At 45.8% G+C, this 17,122-nt stretch overlaps 1 protein-coding gene across 1 annotated transcript in view; it reads right to left on the reverse strand.

The window, feature by feature from the left end:
• Positions 1 to 669: 669 nt before the first annotated feature.
• Positions 670 to 17,122, reverse strand: part of LOC134965385 (indolethylamine N-methyltransferase-like) — a 36,057-nt gene continuing 19,604 nt past the window's right edge. The window contains exon 3 of the mRNA XM_063941849.1: positions 670 to 1,575. Within this exon, the coding sequence (XP_063797919.1) occupies positions 1,155 to 1,575 (421 nt within the window). The 3' untranslated portion in view covers positions 670 to 1,154. The remainder of the gene's footprint in view (positions 1,576 to 17,122) is intronic.

Genomic DNA, 17,122 nt, shown 5'->3' on the forward strand with positions numbered 1-17,122 from the left:
TGCTAAGCACCAGGATCCCGACAGCCGATTCCTGGGTTACCGAACCACTCACAGATCACACATGAATCTCAGACTCTTTAATCAAACAGTAAACATCAAAAAAATTATGAATCACTTTATCTGTTGATCAGCTCAATATAAATGTACAGTATTCTATGTTAAAGTTTATCATATGAAAATTGACAAGAAGAACTAGTATATCTATGTCAATTTGCATCTCAGACTTACAGTAGGGGCTGATCTGAGTCACACGCTGCGGCCGCTTCTGTTGGTGTAGTTGTATCTGTGACTATATGCTAATGCGGGTAATAGCCCTTCCCCTGGTGTACAAGCTGCGTCTGACTGTGCCAGGACTGAGACGCTGACCTCCAGCAGCTGTAGACACTGTAACACCTCTCAGTACATCATTACATGTCACCATCAGTCTCACCATAGACACTTACCCCAGCCCCATGCTAAGTGCAGAGTTTCCATCGAAGTGTGACTTCCAATGTGAGCGACTAAATGTCTGTGTATGCTGCTACTTTAGTAATATGCCTGCAACACTTCCATGACGCTCTCATACATACCATCCAACACTCTCCATGGTGAAGAAAGGACTTCTGCACTCAAAAAGGCAACATGGACTGGGCAAAAAGGGGGCATGGCTTCACAGGAATGATGTGATCATGAGCCACGCCCCCTGTTTTCAAGCCCACACACCGCACACCCTGCACCCATATAATTATACTTATCACTCCCCTATCCCCGCACTGGCTGCAGAGCTGCAGAAATCACTGTGAAAGTGTCCACCATGGCCATTATCCTTGTGATTTGCGCACGCACAGTAGAGATTTTCCCTGGGAACAAGGCGCAGGTGCCATGTTCCCAGAGACCTGTGCATGCAGAGTAAATTAAGGCACAAAGCCAGAGTCTACTGCACTGCCAGAGAGGAGGTGTCCCACACAGAAGCTGCACACGGGCCCCATCCTCTCTGAAACCACCCCTGGGAAAACCCAATGCATTTTCAATACACTTCTAAGTGTGTCAGCGCTACATCATCTCTGTACAAACACAATCAGGATGTATACACAGTGCAATTTAGACACATGCACAGTATAAAGAAAATGCTCAACTGCACCCGACACAGCATGTGACTCAGAATCAGGCCCTTATTACTCTCTGTGAGCTGTGATAAATATAACAGCCTCATAGTCTATATGGTCAATCACTGATGTTCTTTTCTGGACTGCACAGTGATCAATGACAAATCCTTCATCAGTGAGAACTTTTATTGCAAAGTTCTCATCATATTTGAACACATGTATCTTGTCCTGCCCAATCATCGCATAAGTTGTATTTAAAATCCCCAACAATATCAGGTGTCCTTCAGGTTTTAGCAGCTTCACAAATTTTCTGAAATTCCCTATATAATCATCTTCGTCTTTGCTGATGTAATCCAAAATCCATGCACTGATGACACAGTCTGCTGGTGGGAGCACCTCCGGGTCTGTGAGATTCTCATTGTCAATGACATATTTCATGATGTTTGTTATTGCCGTCTTCAATGTCATATGTTTATCCTGACACTGGTCACTGAAATATACAAACACAATAAGGTTGACTGGGATCTAGGACTAGACATGCCGCCATATGAGAAATATAATATAGTTTTATATGGAGATTGAATGGGTGGGAAGGTATAACTTAGAGAGGCATTGTTTGTTTTCTAGAAGGGTTCCTTGAAAGTGTCTGAGATTGGACATTATTCTACATTTTCAATCAGACACCCCTTTAATCTTTCAGGTGCATTTTATATGGCAGTGGTGGGAAACAGGTGGCCATTGGATACCTCTATCTGGAACACTCATCTCCTTCCAGCTCTATTCCTTTGCTCAGACTTATTCTCTGCATAAAACCCATCTAGAATCAATTATAAAGCAGAGAATAAGACTGAAGATGATCAGAGCATCAGATTTCTTTATTGCTTAGCCTCATACAATACAAGGAGTGTATGTGGATCTCAGAGCATTTGTGCCACTTTTGGGTTAGTGGATGCATTTAATGGCATGTACAATTAAGATAGGCCTGTGGGTTGGTGTGAGGGTTTTAGGCACCCTAGACAAAGATTTACATTACTGCCCTAATTCCCCAATACAATCCTTCAGTCCATTTACATAAAACCACACTTCATCTATGACAGTTGGGGTGGAGTCATTTTTCATATGCACATCCATTTATCAACTCACCCTCACAGCACCCATTAACACATTTGTAAACACTGTCTGCAACCCCTATCCTCCCGCTACCCAGCACCTACTAATCCATTCACCCTGAGAATTCATTAAGCCTCTCAAACCACAAATTACCTCCTACCAAACACCCTCCCAGCACATATTAATCATTTCACTCCAAGCACACATTAATCCCCCTTACAGCAAAAATTACCCCTCCCAGCACCTATTTATCCATTCATGCTCAACACCAATTAACCCTGTTATCTAGCACTTATTAATCAATTCACCCCCACCACTCATTAACTCCTCTTCTCACAGCAGCCATTAACTTCAGTCACTCATGAAGAACCCATTAAAGGTTCCCTTACCTGCCTAGCTCTGGCTGTTTATTCAGCTCCTCATTCTTTTACAGCCTATGGGTCAGAGTTTAACAATTGGCTGTGCGAGAGGAAAGGGGAGGAAAGGGAAAGGGAAGGAGGCAGCCTCAACAGGCTGCACTTTCAGGTACTAGTGCCCTTAGGCAGCTGCCTAAACCTGCTTAATGGAAGTTTAGCCCCTATATGTGGGGGCATTTGTGTTCAGTGGTGATTTGAGGGCATGTGGAAGGATTTTAGGGATAGGGCAGTGTCTGAGTTGCATATGAAAGATAAAGAAGATAGAGGATCCAATCAGGTTCCCAACAGTTGAGATCCCATTTATCCAAAATACTGATGCCGGAATCCCCGACACTTCTCGGAATGCCAGTGCCAACATCCCGAATGGCATCACATTCCTGGTGCCAGCACTCTGACAGCTGGGATCCTGAAAGAGTAACTGCTAGGCCACCAGAGAGTTAAGGCTGAGGGGAGGGAGGGTTAGGTTTAGGCTGTGTGCTTACCTTGCTCCTGTCAGGATCACACCATTGGGAAGCTGCAGTTGGTATTCTGACTGCTGACATCCTCACTGCCGGCATATCAAACCCAAACCAAATATATTTTCATTTTGAAATGCAAGTGGCTGATGTGGGATTGTGGAAGTTATCTGGGAATTGTTTTTTTCCCCTGAGATTAAGGGCCTAATTCAGACCTGATCGCTCGGTAGCGGTCTTTTGCAGCGCTGCGATCAGATAGTCGCCACCTACAGGGGAGTATATTTTAGCTGTGCAAGTGTGCGATCGCATCTGCAGCCAAGCGGTACAAAAAGATCTTTTGCAGTTTCTGAGTAGCCCAGGACTTACTCAGTCGCTGCGATCACTTCAGCCTGTCCAGGACTGGAATTGACGTCAGACACCCGCCCAGCAAACGCTTGGACACACCTGCATTTTTCCAACCTCACCCTTAAAATGTTCAGTTGCCACACACAAATGCCTTCTTCCTGTCAATCTCCTTGTGATCGGCTGTGCGAAAAAGATTGTTTGTCAAACCCATCGCACAGCAATGATCCGCTTTGTACCCGAGCGACGCGCCTGCATATTGCGGTGCATATGCATGCGCAGTTCTGACCTGATTGCAGCACAGCAAAAAAATCTAGCGTGCGTTCAGGTCTGAATTACCCCCTAAGTGCAGTCGCTGTCCCAGATCCGCACATGCACAGGAACCTGTTCTTTACACCATATCTGTGGCTTTTGTATTTTTATTTTTAGTTCATAAATGAATTTCCTTGCTCACTTATCTAGATTTCTGTGACATCTGCTGATTACATGGTAGTATCTTTAATTATGCAGTTTGCTACTTTGAAATAATGCAATAATATCTTTATCTGAAAATGTATTACATAATGTAGCCTGTTGCTGAACTTGCTGTTCCACATGTGGTATTACATTTGCTGTGATTTATTATTACCATCTGCAGTAACTAATTCAGTATATTTTCTTATGTTTGTCCCACTTATTAAATATTAAATGGCACTATTTACACATAGAAAATGTGAATACGTTGTGACAAAATATGTAGCGTTACCGGCGGCTGGGATGCCGGCTGCCAAGATACCGACAGCAGCATCCTGGCCACCATTATGCCGGCAGCAAAGCAAGCGCTAGACAGCCTCTTGTAGAATTGTGATGACAGATAAGGAGCACTTGGCCCATCTCATCTACCATGTACACACACACACATGCACACACACACACACACACACACACACACACACACACACACACACACACTAGGGTTAATTTTGGTTTGGAGCTAATTAACCAACCAATATATTTTTGGGGTGTGGGAGGAAACCGGAGCACCTGGAGGAAACTCATGCAAGTACGGGGAGAACATACAAACTCCACAAAGGGCCGCGGTGGCAATCACACCCACAACCCACTGTGCACATTAATTGAGTCTAATATCTAATTTGACAGCTGAGGTATGTCATGAACCACAAGATTAGTAGTGTCTTCCATTCAGACAAGTTGCCTTTTATGTCTTCTACGGAGTTCGGAAAAATGTGCCATATGGTATCATGGTAACCACAAGAGTGACCCCACTTAACCTCGCGGTCTACTGCAGACCGCAAAGTTCCCACCATTGGATATAATGTAGCGCAGCTACGATACATTGTATCCACAGTACTCCGCCTGACTGACAGTGCAGGAGCGCACAGCCAATCAGGAGAGTGCCATGATGTGGCGCTCCCTGATTGGCTTAAGGGACCCTCTTTGACAGGAGTCATGAGGGGTTCCGACATTCGGGGAAAGGGGATCCGTGTGTAAACATAGATCCCCTTTCAGTTTGTGGGTCGGGTGAGCTGTTTGTTTTTTTGCCAAGTACGTGGATTATAACTTTTAAGAAGAGGAGCGATTTACACTGGATTCTTTGTAAGTATAAGTTTATTTACAGGTACCCCGTGGATTCTACTGGACAAGGGGACCGACTGCTTTCGGGTCAACATAGGTAAGTATGTGTGTATGTAAGTGTGCATGTATGTGCATTAAACTTTTACTTTCACGGTGTCTGTGTTTTGTTTTTATTTAAGTATTTTTTGTAGTAGAACTACAGGTACCAGCGGGCCCATTCCCCCCCGCATGCTGGTATTTGTTGTTCTCCAAGTACCAGCTTGTGGGAGAGTCTTGCTGGGACTTGTAGTTCTGCTACAAATTATTATTATTTTTTACACAAAAGGCTATCAGCCTCCCATCCACACCACGGATGGGGGGACAGCCTCGGGCTTCACCCCTGGTCCTTGGGTGGCTGGAGGGGGGTACCCCTTGATTTAAGGTGTCCCCACTCCTCCAGGGTACCCAGGCCAGGGATGACTAGTTGAGGATTTAATGCCAGGGCTGCAGGGACCAATATAAAAGTGTCCCCCAGCTGTGGCATTATCTCTCTGACTAGTGGAGCCCGGTGCTGGTGTTAAAAATACGAGGGACCCCTACATCTTTTGTCCCCCGTATTTTTGGCACCAGGACCAGAGCCCGGTGCTGGTTGTTTAAATATGGGGGAACCCCAGTCAGTTTTTTCCATGTATTTTTACAACCAGGACCGGCTCAAAGAGCCCGAGGCTGGTTATGCTAAGGAGGGGGGACCCCACACAATTTTTTTTTACATTTTTAACACTTTATAGACTTCTTTTAAGGTACATAATGATGCCCTGCACGGATCTCACTGATCCGTCCGGGATTCATTGTGTTAAGTCCGGCAGTGTTTTACTAATCACTCCCATAAAACACTGCCTGATATTACGAATGACATCGATATCAGAAAACACGAAAATTCAAAATACGACAGCATAGTAAATGAGGCGTAAAAAAAACAAAAGTTGCAAATTCACACTACCGATGTCATTCGTGTTTAATCTCCCTCCAAATCCCGACAACTACGAATCTTAGTAAATATACCCATCTGTGTCTGAGAGACACGTTGAATGCTGGAAGCAATGGAGTCTCTGTGGCTGAGAGACACGTTGAATGCTGGAAGCACTGGAGTCTCTGTGGCTGAGAGACACGTTGAATGTTGGAAGCACTGGAGTCTCTGTGGCTGAGAGACACATTGAATGCTGGAAACACTGGAGTCTCTGTGTCTGAGAGACACGTTGAATGCTGGAAGCACTGGAGTATCTGTGGCTGAGAGACACGTTGAATGCTGGAAGCACTGGAGTCCCTGTGGCTGAGAGACACGTTGAACGCTGGAAGCACTGGAGTCTCTGTGGCTGAGAGACACGTTGAACGCTGGAAGCACTGGAGTCTCTGTGGCTGAGAGACACGTTGAATGCTGGAAGCACTGGAGTCTCTGTGGCTGAGAAACACGTTGAATGCTGGAAGCACTGGAGTCTCTGTGGTTGAGAGACACGTTGAATGTTGGAAGCACTGGAGTCTCTGTGGCTGAGAGACACGTTGAATGCTGGAAGCACTGGAGTCTCTGTGGCTGAGAGACACGTTGAATGCTGGAAGCACTGGAGTCTCTGTGGCTGAGAGACACGTTGAATGCTGGAAGCACTGGAGTCTCTGTGGCTGAGAGACACGTTGAATGCTGGAAGCACTGGAGTCTCTGTGGCTGAGAAACACGCTGAATACTGGAAGCACTGGAGTCTCTGTGGCTGAGAGACACGTTGAATGGTGGAAGCAATGGAGTCTCTGTGGCTGAGAAACACGTTGAATGCTGGAAGCACTGGAGTCTCTGTGGCTGAGAGACACGTTGAATGCTGGAAGCACTGGAGTTTCTGTGGCTGAGAGACACGTTGAATGCTGGAAGCACTGGAGTCTCTGTGGCTGAGAGACACGCTGTATGCTGGAAGCACTGGAGTCTCTGTGTGTGAGAGACACGTTGAATGCTGGAAGCACTGGAGTCTCTGTGGCTGAGAGACATGTTGAATGCTGGAAGCACTGGAGTCTCTGTGGCCCGCCCGTGATGCCTGCCACCATCATCCACCAGAGAGACCCGCTGCTCCCTCTGGCCAGAGATGCCTGCCCGGCTGCCGCCATTAGTAATCAGCATGGGTAGCATAGCTCTGCACTTCCATGAGAGCAGGCCTGGCCATGCACCGCACATCAGATTCATGTCTGCTCGCCCACTGGCCACTGCTGCTCCATGCTGCCTGTTTCCACAGCTTCTCACTTCTCCCCACTGAAAGGGAAATATTCCAGGATACCTTTATACAGGTACATATATATATATATATATATATATATATAAAAGCAGAGATTGTGGACATCCGCACAGAGCTGTATTAGTAGAAGACAACACGGTGGTGCTCAACTCCAAGGAATTTTGGGTTCCTGATAATAGTCTTTAGAAAAAAGAGGGCACTCACCAAATTTTCATAAAAGAAAGTCAGAAGGTCATTTATTAGTACATCCGCAGGTCAACGTTTCGATCACATCCAAGTGATCTTTGTCAAGACAGCAAAACAGTGTTGTTTGGTGACAGAGCACCAGAAGCAGCATGTTCAGCAAGTTCACATACACAGGTATTTATACCATCACCAATCTGGTGTATGGAACGCACATACACTTCCTGTTTCTATCTGCCCGATTCTATTAGGGATGTAAACACATTTTTAAAGTACATGGTGCCTTCGTTTTTGGGTGTAGCGTTCAGGACCAATATATACTTCACTTGTGACTATAAAATGTATGTCTGTTTGCTATGTAATGCTCTATTACAGCTCATAACCTGACAGGAAGTGACATATGTGGGTGGGGCTGGCTAACTCAGATTGGTGATGGTATAAATACCTGTGTATGTGAACTTGCTGAACATGCTGCTTCTGGTGCTCTGTCACCAAACAACACTGTTTTGCTATCTTGACAAAGATCACTTGGATGTGATCGAAACGTTGACCTGCGGATGTACTAATAAATGACCTTCTGACTTTCTTTTATGAAAATTTGGTGAGTGCCCTCTTTTTTCTAAAGACTATATATAAAAGCAGATATTGTGGAGCGGTACTCACAGCATTATTTAGGAAGAAACAAGAAGGAAACTGTTACGCGCACCAGTGCTTACAGGAGTATACCGGTGTATGAACAGAGAGGGATGCAAAGCAAACGAACTTACAGACAGTATAACACAACATACACAGGAGGTGATGGAATAACTAATAAACACAAAGTGAACGGGGAAGCCCAAGGGCTCAGGAATTGGGTGTCTCCCTAGTGTCAGGAATGCTCAGATGGAATAGAGCGGACAATGAAGCGAGATGTAGTGATTTAACATGTGGAGCACCCAAAATGATGTTGCTAAGAGCAACAGAAAAAAACCCAAAGGGTTACCAACGGGTGTGGGAATAAACTCCTTGGTCAGAGATAGAAATAAATACACAAGGAGAGTATACACAATCCTTACCCCCACTTGCAGGGTACAGGTTCAGCTTACTGCCACTAAACTGACACCTGGACGCCCTGCACAGTGAGGGAGGATTAAGCAAACAGGTCTGAGAGTACAGCCGCAAACCTGCTGGGTTCACAGAATAGCAAAAGAACCCCAGCAGGTTAAACAACTGACTCCAGTCTTACTGCTAGGTCCGGATTGGCAGAATGAAGTACCGAATCCCAAGGCCTATTCGCAGTAAGCAACAAGTAAATACAAAGTCACACAGTACTAGCTAACTCTCTGGAACTGACTAACAAACAAAGATTCAGCAGCATTTGCCTAGCCTGAGAGGATGGTTTATATAGCAGGTGCTGTCCACGCCCCACTCAGACCTCACAGACTGTGAGCAAAAAACCAGCGCCGGATTCCCTGCCGTGCACAAAGCCTGTAATCACTACACAGTAAAAACCCAGACCGGAGTATAAGCTGCGCTCAGGTTACTTTGCTAACACTTGCCTCCCGGTTGCCATGGCGACGTGGCAGCACAGAACAGGAGATCCTAACAGAAACTATATAGAGAAACCTTGAGTTTAGTTATTTCTTTCTAAATAATATTGTGAGTGCCGCTCCACAATATCTGCTTATACAAATTTCACTGAGGGCACCCGGCTACATTGAACCAAAGGAAAGGAGAGGGCCGAGTGCCGGAAGTATGTATATGTGTATATATATATATATATAATATATATATATATATATATACAAAGATACTCACTTCTCAAGCGATGCAGAAAAAGTAAACAAGCCAGCACTCACGTGTAGATGAAAAGAAAAATAGGATTTATTCCTTAACCAAACGGCACGTTGAAGTACAGCAAATACAGCAAACACAGCCCGACAGCTGTTTCAACTGACTGGTCTTCCTCAGGGGTTAACCGCACTGTTCTCAGAGTATGCATATAAACCTAAAATGGCGCCAAAATCAACACAGAAGCGTCATGACGTGGGCGGAGACAGAACATAACATGCCTAATGCATCTCCTCCTCCCGCTCCGTGATGCTGGTAACCAAGGTACACAAACCCGGCGCCGTGCTTAGCAACGGCTCCAAAACACGGCATAAAAAGCAGCGGGTGGTCTCAGCAGCCTGGCTGTTGAAGGGAAACCCCACACGAAGCACAATGCCCGGTCCATTGTGGTATTAAGTGAGTGATGTACAACACCCAGTATTCCCAGACCGTCGCTAGAGCTGGTACTGACTGGGCTCAACATTGCTTCGTTTCCAAGATCGGCCGGAATTGGACGTTTGCCAGTGTGGTGTGGCTGTAAATATCACTAAACCAACAAATATTTTGTGCTGGGGAACCTCATACAGGCAGCTGGATTTTGGTGCTACTAAATTGTGAACACCAAAAGTGGAAGACAGAAAAGACGGTTTTGACCAAGAGGTCCTTGAGATTCGGTCCTCGTCTATAAGCAAATCTTGGTATTGAAGATAAGTCTTTTTTCAATATTGGATCACTGGAGATCAAGTGCCAATGTTCTCTGATTTGGTAACGAATAAAGGCTGATGCCGTGGTGAACATACAGATGTGTCCACAATTATCTTGACTAGTTTTCTGATCCAAGTCACAACATGATTTATTAGCATAAACTCTTCATCTATTGTTCTCAACTGCAATAAAATACAGAGAACAATACAGCAGGGGATTATGTCATTACAGCAGGGGATTAAGTCTGACTGGCCAGTCACAGTTAACCCTAAAAGTTGAGCCTATCCCGATCTTTATTGGTAGGGTCAGTCTTTGCATGTAGAAGTTCAGTTCTGTTGAGTTTCTCAGTCCTAGATAAAGCATTGTCAATTTCGTTCTTAGAGTACCCTCTGTTCAAGAATCTCTGGCACATAGATGCCAGGGCCCCTGGTAATTCAGTTGGGTTAGAGGTGATGCGTATCACCCTCAGCAATTGGGAGAAAGGCAAACCCTTTTTCAAAGGTGCTGGATGAAAGCTGGAATGTAATAAAAGAGTAGTGATGAGCGGGTTCGGTTCGTCGGAATCCGAATCCCCCTGAACTTCACCCTCTTTACACGGGTCCGAGCCAGACTCGGATCCTCCCGCCTTGCTCGGTTAACCCGAGCGTGCCCGAACGTCGTCATCCCGCTGTCGGATTCTCACGAGACTCGGATTCTATGTAAAGCCGCGCGTTGCCACTATTTTTCACTCGTGCATTGGAAATGATAGTGCGAGGACGTGGCTGGTGTCCTCTCACTTTGTTTCAGGGGGCTGCAGTGCAAATATCTTTATTCTGGGGACCAGCAGTATTATAGGAGGAGTACAGTGAAGAGTTTTGCTGACCAGTGACCACCAGTATTATACGTTGTCTGCCTGAAAAATGCTCCATATCTGTGCTCAGTGTGCTGCATATATCTGTGCTCACACTGCTTTATTGTGGGTACTGGTGACCACCAGTATATTATATAGGAGGAGTACAGTGCAGAGTTTTGCTGACCAGTGACCACCAGTATACGTTGTCTGCCTGAAAAACGCTCCATATCTGTGCTTAGTGTGCTGCATATATCTGTGCTCACACTGCTTTATTGTGGGTACTGGGGACCACCAGTATATTATATAGGAGGAGTACAGTGCAGAGTTTTGCTGACCAGTGACCACCAGTATACGTTGTCTGCCTGAAAAATGGTCCATATCTGTGCTCAGTGTGCTGCATATATCTGTGCTCACACTGCTTTATTGTGGGGACTGGGGACCAGCAGTATTATATAGGAGGAGTACAGTGCAGAGTTTTGCTGACCAGTGAACACTAGTATACGTTGTCTGCCTGAAAAACGCTCCATATCTGTGCTCAGTGTGCTGCATATATCTTTGCTCACACTGCTTTATTGTGGGTACTGGGGACCACCAGTATATTATATAGGAGGAGTACAGTGCAGAGTTTTGCTGACCAGTGACCACCAGTATACGTTGTCTGCCTGAAAAATGGTCCATATCTGTGCTCAGTGTGCTGCATATATTTGTGCTCACACTGCTTTATTGTGGGTACTGGTTACCACCAGTATATTATATAGGAGGAGTACAGTGCAGAGTTTTGCTGACCAGTGACCACCTGTATTATACGTTGTCTGCCTGAAAAACGCTCCATATCTGTGCTGCATTGTAGTATATAGTAGTACAGTGCATAATTTTGCTGACCACCAGTATATAATATATAGCAGTACGGTACAGTAGGTCACTGCTCTACCTACCTCTGTGTCATCAAGTATACTATCCATCCATACCTGTGGTGCATTTCAGTTTTGCACAGTTTGCTGACCACCAGTATATAATATATAGCAGTACGGTACAGTAGGCCACTTCTCTACCTACCTTAGTGTCGTCAAGTATACTATCGATCCATACCTGTGGTGCATTTCAGTTGTGCGCAGTATATATAGTAGTAGGCCATTGCTATTGATACTGGCATATAATTCCACACATTAAAAAATGGAGAATAAAAATGTGGAGGGTAAAATAGGGAAAGATCAAGATCCACTTCCACCTCGTGCTGAAGCTGCTGCCACTAGTCATGGCCGAGACGATGAAATGCCATCAACTTCGTCTGCCAAGGCCGATGCCCAATGTCATAGTAGAGAGCATGTAGAATCCAAAAAACAAAAGTTCAGTAAAATGACCTAAAAATCAAATTTAAAAGCGTCTGAGGAGAAGAGTAAACTTGCCAATATGCCATTTACGACACGGAGTGGCAAGGAATGGCTGAGGCCCTGGCCTATGTTCATGGCTAGTGGTTCAGCTTCACATGAGGATGGAAGCACTCATCCTCTCACTAGAAAACTGCAGTGCCACTCCTAGATGGGCCAGGTGTTTGTGTCGGCCACTTGGGTCGCTTAGCTTAGTCACACACCTACCTCATTGCGCCTCTTTTTTTCTTTGCATCATGTGCTGTTTGGGGACAATTTTTTTTAAGTGCCATCCTGTCTGACACTGCAGTGCCACTCCTAGATGGGCCAGGTGTTTGTGTCGGCCACTTGGGTCGCTTAGCTTAGTCACACAACTACCTCATTGCGCCTCTTTTTTTCTTTGCATCATGTGCTGTTTGGGGACAATTTTTTTTAAGTGCCATCCTGTCTGACACTGCAGTGCCACTCCTAGATGGGCCAGGTGTTTGTGTCGGCCACTTGGGTCGCTTAGCTTAGTCAAACAGCTACCTCATTGCGCCTCTTTTTTTCTTTGCATCATGTGCTGTTTGGGGACTATTTTTTTGAAGTGCCATCCTGTCTGACACTGCAGTGCCACTCCTAGATAGGCCAGGTGTTTGTGTCGGCCACTTGGGTCGTTTAGCTTAGTCACACAGCTACCTCATTGCGCCTCTTTTTTTCTTTGCATCATGTGCTGTTTGGGGACTATTTTTTTGAAGTACCATCCTGTCTGACACTGCAGTGCCACTCCTAGATGGGCCAGGTGTTTGTGTCGGCCACTTGGGTCGCTTAGCTTAGTCATCCAGCGACCTTGTTGCAAATTTTAAGACTAAAAATAATATTGTGAGGTGAGAGGTGTTCAGAATAGACTGAAAATGAGTGTAAATTATGGTTATTGAAGTTAATAATACTATGGGATCAAAATGACCGCCAAATTCTATGATTTAAGCTGTTTTTGATGGTTTTTAGTAAAAAAACACCCGAATCCAAAACACACCCAAATCCGACAAAAACATTTTCAGGGAGGTTTTGCCATAATGCGTCCGAATCCAAAAAACGTCCGCGGAACCAAAACTGGTCAGCAAAACTCTGCACTGTCCTCCTACTATATAATACTGGTGGTCCCCAGTCCCCAGAATAAAGCACACTGATCACAGATATTTGCAGCACACTGAGCACAGATATGGAGCATTTTTCAGGCAGAGAACGTAGATATTTGCAGCACACTGAGCACAGATATTTGCAGCACACTGAACATAGAAACTGAGAGAACGCCAGCCACGTACTCTCACTATCATCTCCAATGCACGAGTGAAAAATGGCGGCGATGCGCGGCTCCTTATATAGAATATGAATCTCGCGAGAAACCAACCGCGAAATGATGACGTTCGGGCGCGCTCGAGTTAACCGAGCAAGGCGGGAGGATCCGAGTCTGCTCGGAACCGTGCAAAAAAGGGTGAAGTTCGGTGGGGTTCGGATGCCGAGGAACCGAACCCACTCATCACTAATTATAACCTGTAGTCTGTTAATTGCTTCTTCTGTAATCTTACTGATGTTACTATTTCTGTGCTGCTATTGTGAAATGGAGATAGTATAAATGCCATCTATTAATTTATTGTGCTTGAGATTAACTATACACTTGAAACTAGCTTATCAACTAAAATAAAGACACGGACACAACTGCGTTGGATTAAATGGTCATTGAATTTATTAATTGGAATGACCTCACTCGTAGTGGGTGGCAAGGTAGACGCTACCACTAACCAGCTCTAGTCACAGATCTTACAAAATGGCAGCAGCTAAACGCCCCAACTGGAATGAGTACGACTGAAACACCCCATCTTTATATATATCAGCATAACCTGTGTTGTGAAGGTCTCACCATCCCTTCCTATAGTAGAGTGAGGATGCTCCCCATCCCCCCCACAAGGGCAGGACACACTCGCCATCCTTCAAAAGGGGTAAGTGCTCCACAACACCACTTATGCTACAAGTGACTGCTGGCCAGTAGCGCCTTCCCGCCACTGCCAGTTTCAGAGAAACGCAGCCCGCCAACCAAATATGAAATGAAATCCAACCAAATGAAACCAACCAAACAAGAACAAAAGACCCATCAAAACAACTCCCATCCCTAACTGCAAAGACAACAAACTAATCCAGACAAGAAAAAAGAGCCCTCAGAAAAACTCCAATTCCTAGATGGGAGAGATGCATACCATCCTTCCTAAAATAAAAGAGACTCTGGAGCACCAAGAGTGGATGTCTAACATCCAAACCACCAGCAGCCAACCCACACTTCGACACAGCAAAGTTAATCTTCTTCCTAGGCCTGTCAAGTGCTGTGATGTTCCGGGATCCCCTCCAGACAAACCAAGGAATAATGTCAGACCAAACCAAACGTACACCAGGACAAAGCAAGCTAAGTTCACCCAAATCCGCTTGAATCCTAAAGATAAGATCTATACCCTTAAGGTGACCTACATCGTTACCACCCAGGTGCAGCAGCAACCATTGTGGATGCCCCCAACGCTGCTCCTGCTGAAACAACAAAACCAAAAGTCCAGACCATCTGAGACCTCTCACACCTAACCATCGTACTCTGCGACCACCTAACAATTCAGACGCCCTATCATCAAGGGGATGACGCTCGGCCCAAAACACGTAAGAATGGCCAACTACCCAAATCTGTTCGGTGGAATCAGTGGACATTGTAATAGAAAATGTAACCTAGCTGTCAGACATTGCACAAAAAATGGGAAAGTAGGAAAGTTACACCGAACCGAACAGTTAGTAATGGAAACAAACCCAAGTGAAGGATGAAACTTAAAAAACGTCCAATGGACCTGAAGTGTCAGCCAATTGTAATTAGGCCCCCTTGGAGGAAAAATAAAAAAAATCCCTTCACACCTCCAATTGTGGAACGCTAACCATTCCAAAATTGGCAGATAAACAACTATTTGGGTTAGCGCAAGTATCGCAACATTAAACCTTATCCAATCTAATACTTAAATGCAGCAGACTTCCAACAACCCATTTCTTGAATGGCTGACGGTGAAAGGCCACGATGCGGAAGGATTGCATCCCGTATTCCACACTATTAAGCCCCAGGGCAGCCAAACAGTGCTTCAACACAGTGGCAAACTGAAACAGAGTAAGAGGCAATGCATCCCCGTGCAGCAGTACTTGAGCACCACATTTAGGCCGTAAGGGCAAATAAATTTGCGCAAGCAGTACAGGGCATAATTTGTCATCCTCCTGAGCCTTCAATGTCACCCAGCGTCCTCGCCCCAGCTGGTCGGTCTTGGAACGGGGCAACCTACACATAACAACACCTTCCTTGAGCACCAGGTCCCTGAAAAGCCTGCCCGTATCAGTGGACTGTTTATTAGCAGCTACCAGCTCCCCAACCCAATAAGCCCCAAAAAATGCATAGGAAAAGGCTGCACGGAAAAGGGACACCGCAAATGCGGAATCAGTAAACGCAGGCAGAATCGACATGAGCTTGCGCAACAATTGCGTGTCAATAGGTCTGCGCTTGTCTGGCTGGGACAGACTTAACCTCGCCCAGCCCCGGAGTGCCTTGGATAAAGTAAATGACCTGGTGGGGTCCATCCCATGCTGCAACCGAGCATGGAATGAAATCCCCACTAAAGCCACGCACATGGATGCCTTGGACCTACCACTCTGGTAACACTCCCAAACAAAGGCCAACAAAACATCCTCCTCTGACTTACCCTCGGCCCCACACCCAAGCTGGTGTGCCTGCCAATCACGCCAAGCCGCAGCATATGCCCGAAGGGTCGAAGGAGCCAAGGAGTTCAGCGCCAAGCCGGCTATGCCAGTTCTATAATCTGCCAGACAGAAGTTGGTCATGTCAAGCCCAGGGCCTCTACCCTGGGGGGGCCAACATGCAAAACCTGGCAAAGTCAAAATGCGACAGCGCATCAGTGATGCCGTTATCGACCCCAGGCACATGCCTCGCCATGAAATTGATGTTAAAACAGAGACATTGTAACACCAAAAACCTCAACAGCCGCAAAGCCTGTGGCGATGATGCACGTTGAATGTTCACCGCCTGCACAACCCCCAAATTGTTGCACCAAAATACAATCGTCCGGTTCGCCAACTTGGAGGCCCACAACTCCACTGCCACAATTATCGGAAACAGTTCCAATAAAAGGTTAGCAGTAAAACCACGAGATACCCAAGACTGGGGCCAGGCCGTAACACACCACTCACCTTGGAAAAAAGCACCAAAACCTGTAGAACCTGCAGCGTCTGTGAACAGCTCTAGGAAAGAATTAGCAACAGGCCGGAGGGGCCACAACAATTCTGAATTAAAAGTAACCAAAAAGGTCGACCAAGTTCTAAGGTCGTCCTTAATTTCCCGAGAAAGAACGAATAGTCTGATGCGCTCACTCCAGCTGTTGCCCTCTCAAGCTTACAGCAAAAAACCTCCCCATAGGGATGACCTGGCAAGCAAAATTAAAGGAGCCTAAAAGAGACTGCACTTGACGAAGTCTAACTCTATGCTTACTCAAGCAGTCCTCGATCTGTCACAACAGCTTCCTCACCTTGTCCACAGGGATGCGACAACAACTCGCGCTAGTGTCAACCTTAATACCCAGATAAGAATGGTAACACATGGGTACCTCCATCTTATTGTGGGCAACAGACACTCCAAGAACTCTGAACAACGCGCCCGCCAAAAAAAGGAGCTCCTGTCAAATGTTGCTGTCTCTTGGACTTACAAAGAGAAAGTCATCGAGATAGTGGGCGATGCCCTCGTGCCCAGTTCCAGCAGAAATGTACCAATGCAGGAACAAGCTAAATTTCTTGAAATAGGCACAAGAGACAGAACAACCCATCGGCAAACATTTGTCAACATAGAAACAAAACGCCTAACCGAAAACCCATAAACCTGAACGAGTCGGGGTGAAGGAGAAGAAGGAGAAAAGCGGACTCGACATCTAACT

Source organism: Pseudophryne corroboree, chromosome 10, assembly GCF_028390025.1.
Source record: "Pseudophryne corroboree isolate aPseCor3 chromosome 10, aPseCor3.hap2, whole genome shotgun sequence".
Classification (NCBI taxonomy): Eukaryota; Metazoa; Chordata; class Amphibia; order Anura; family Myobatrachidae; genus Pseudophryne; species Pseudophryne corroboree.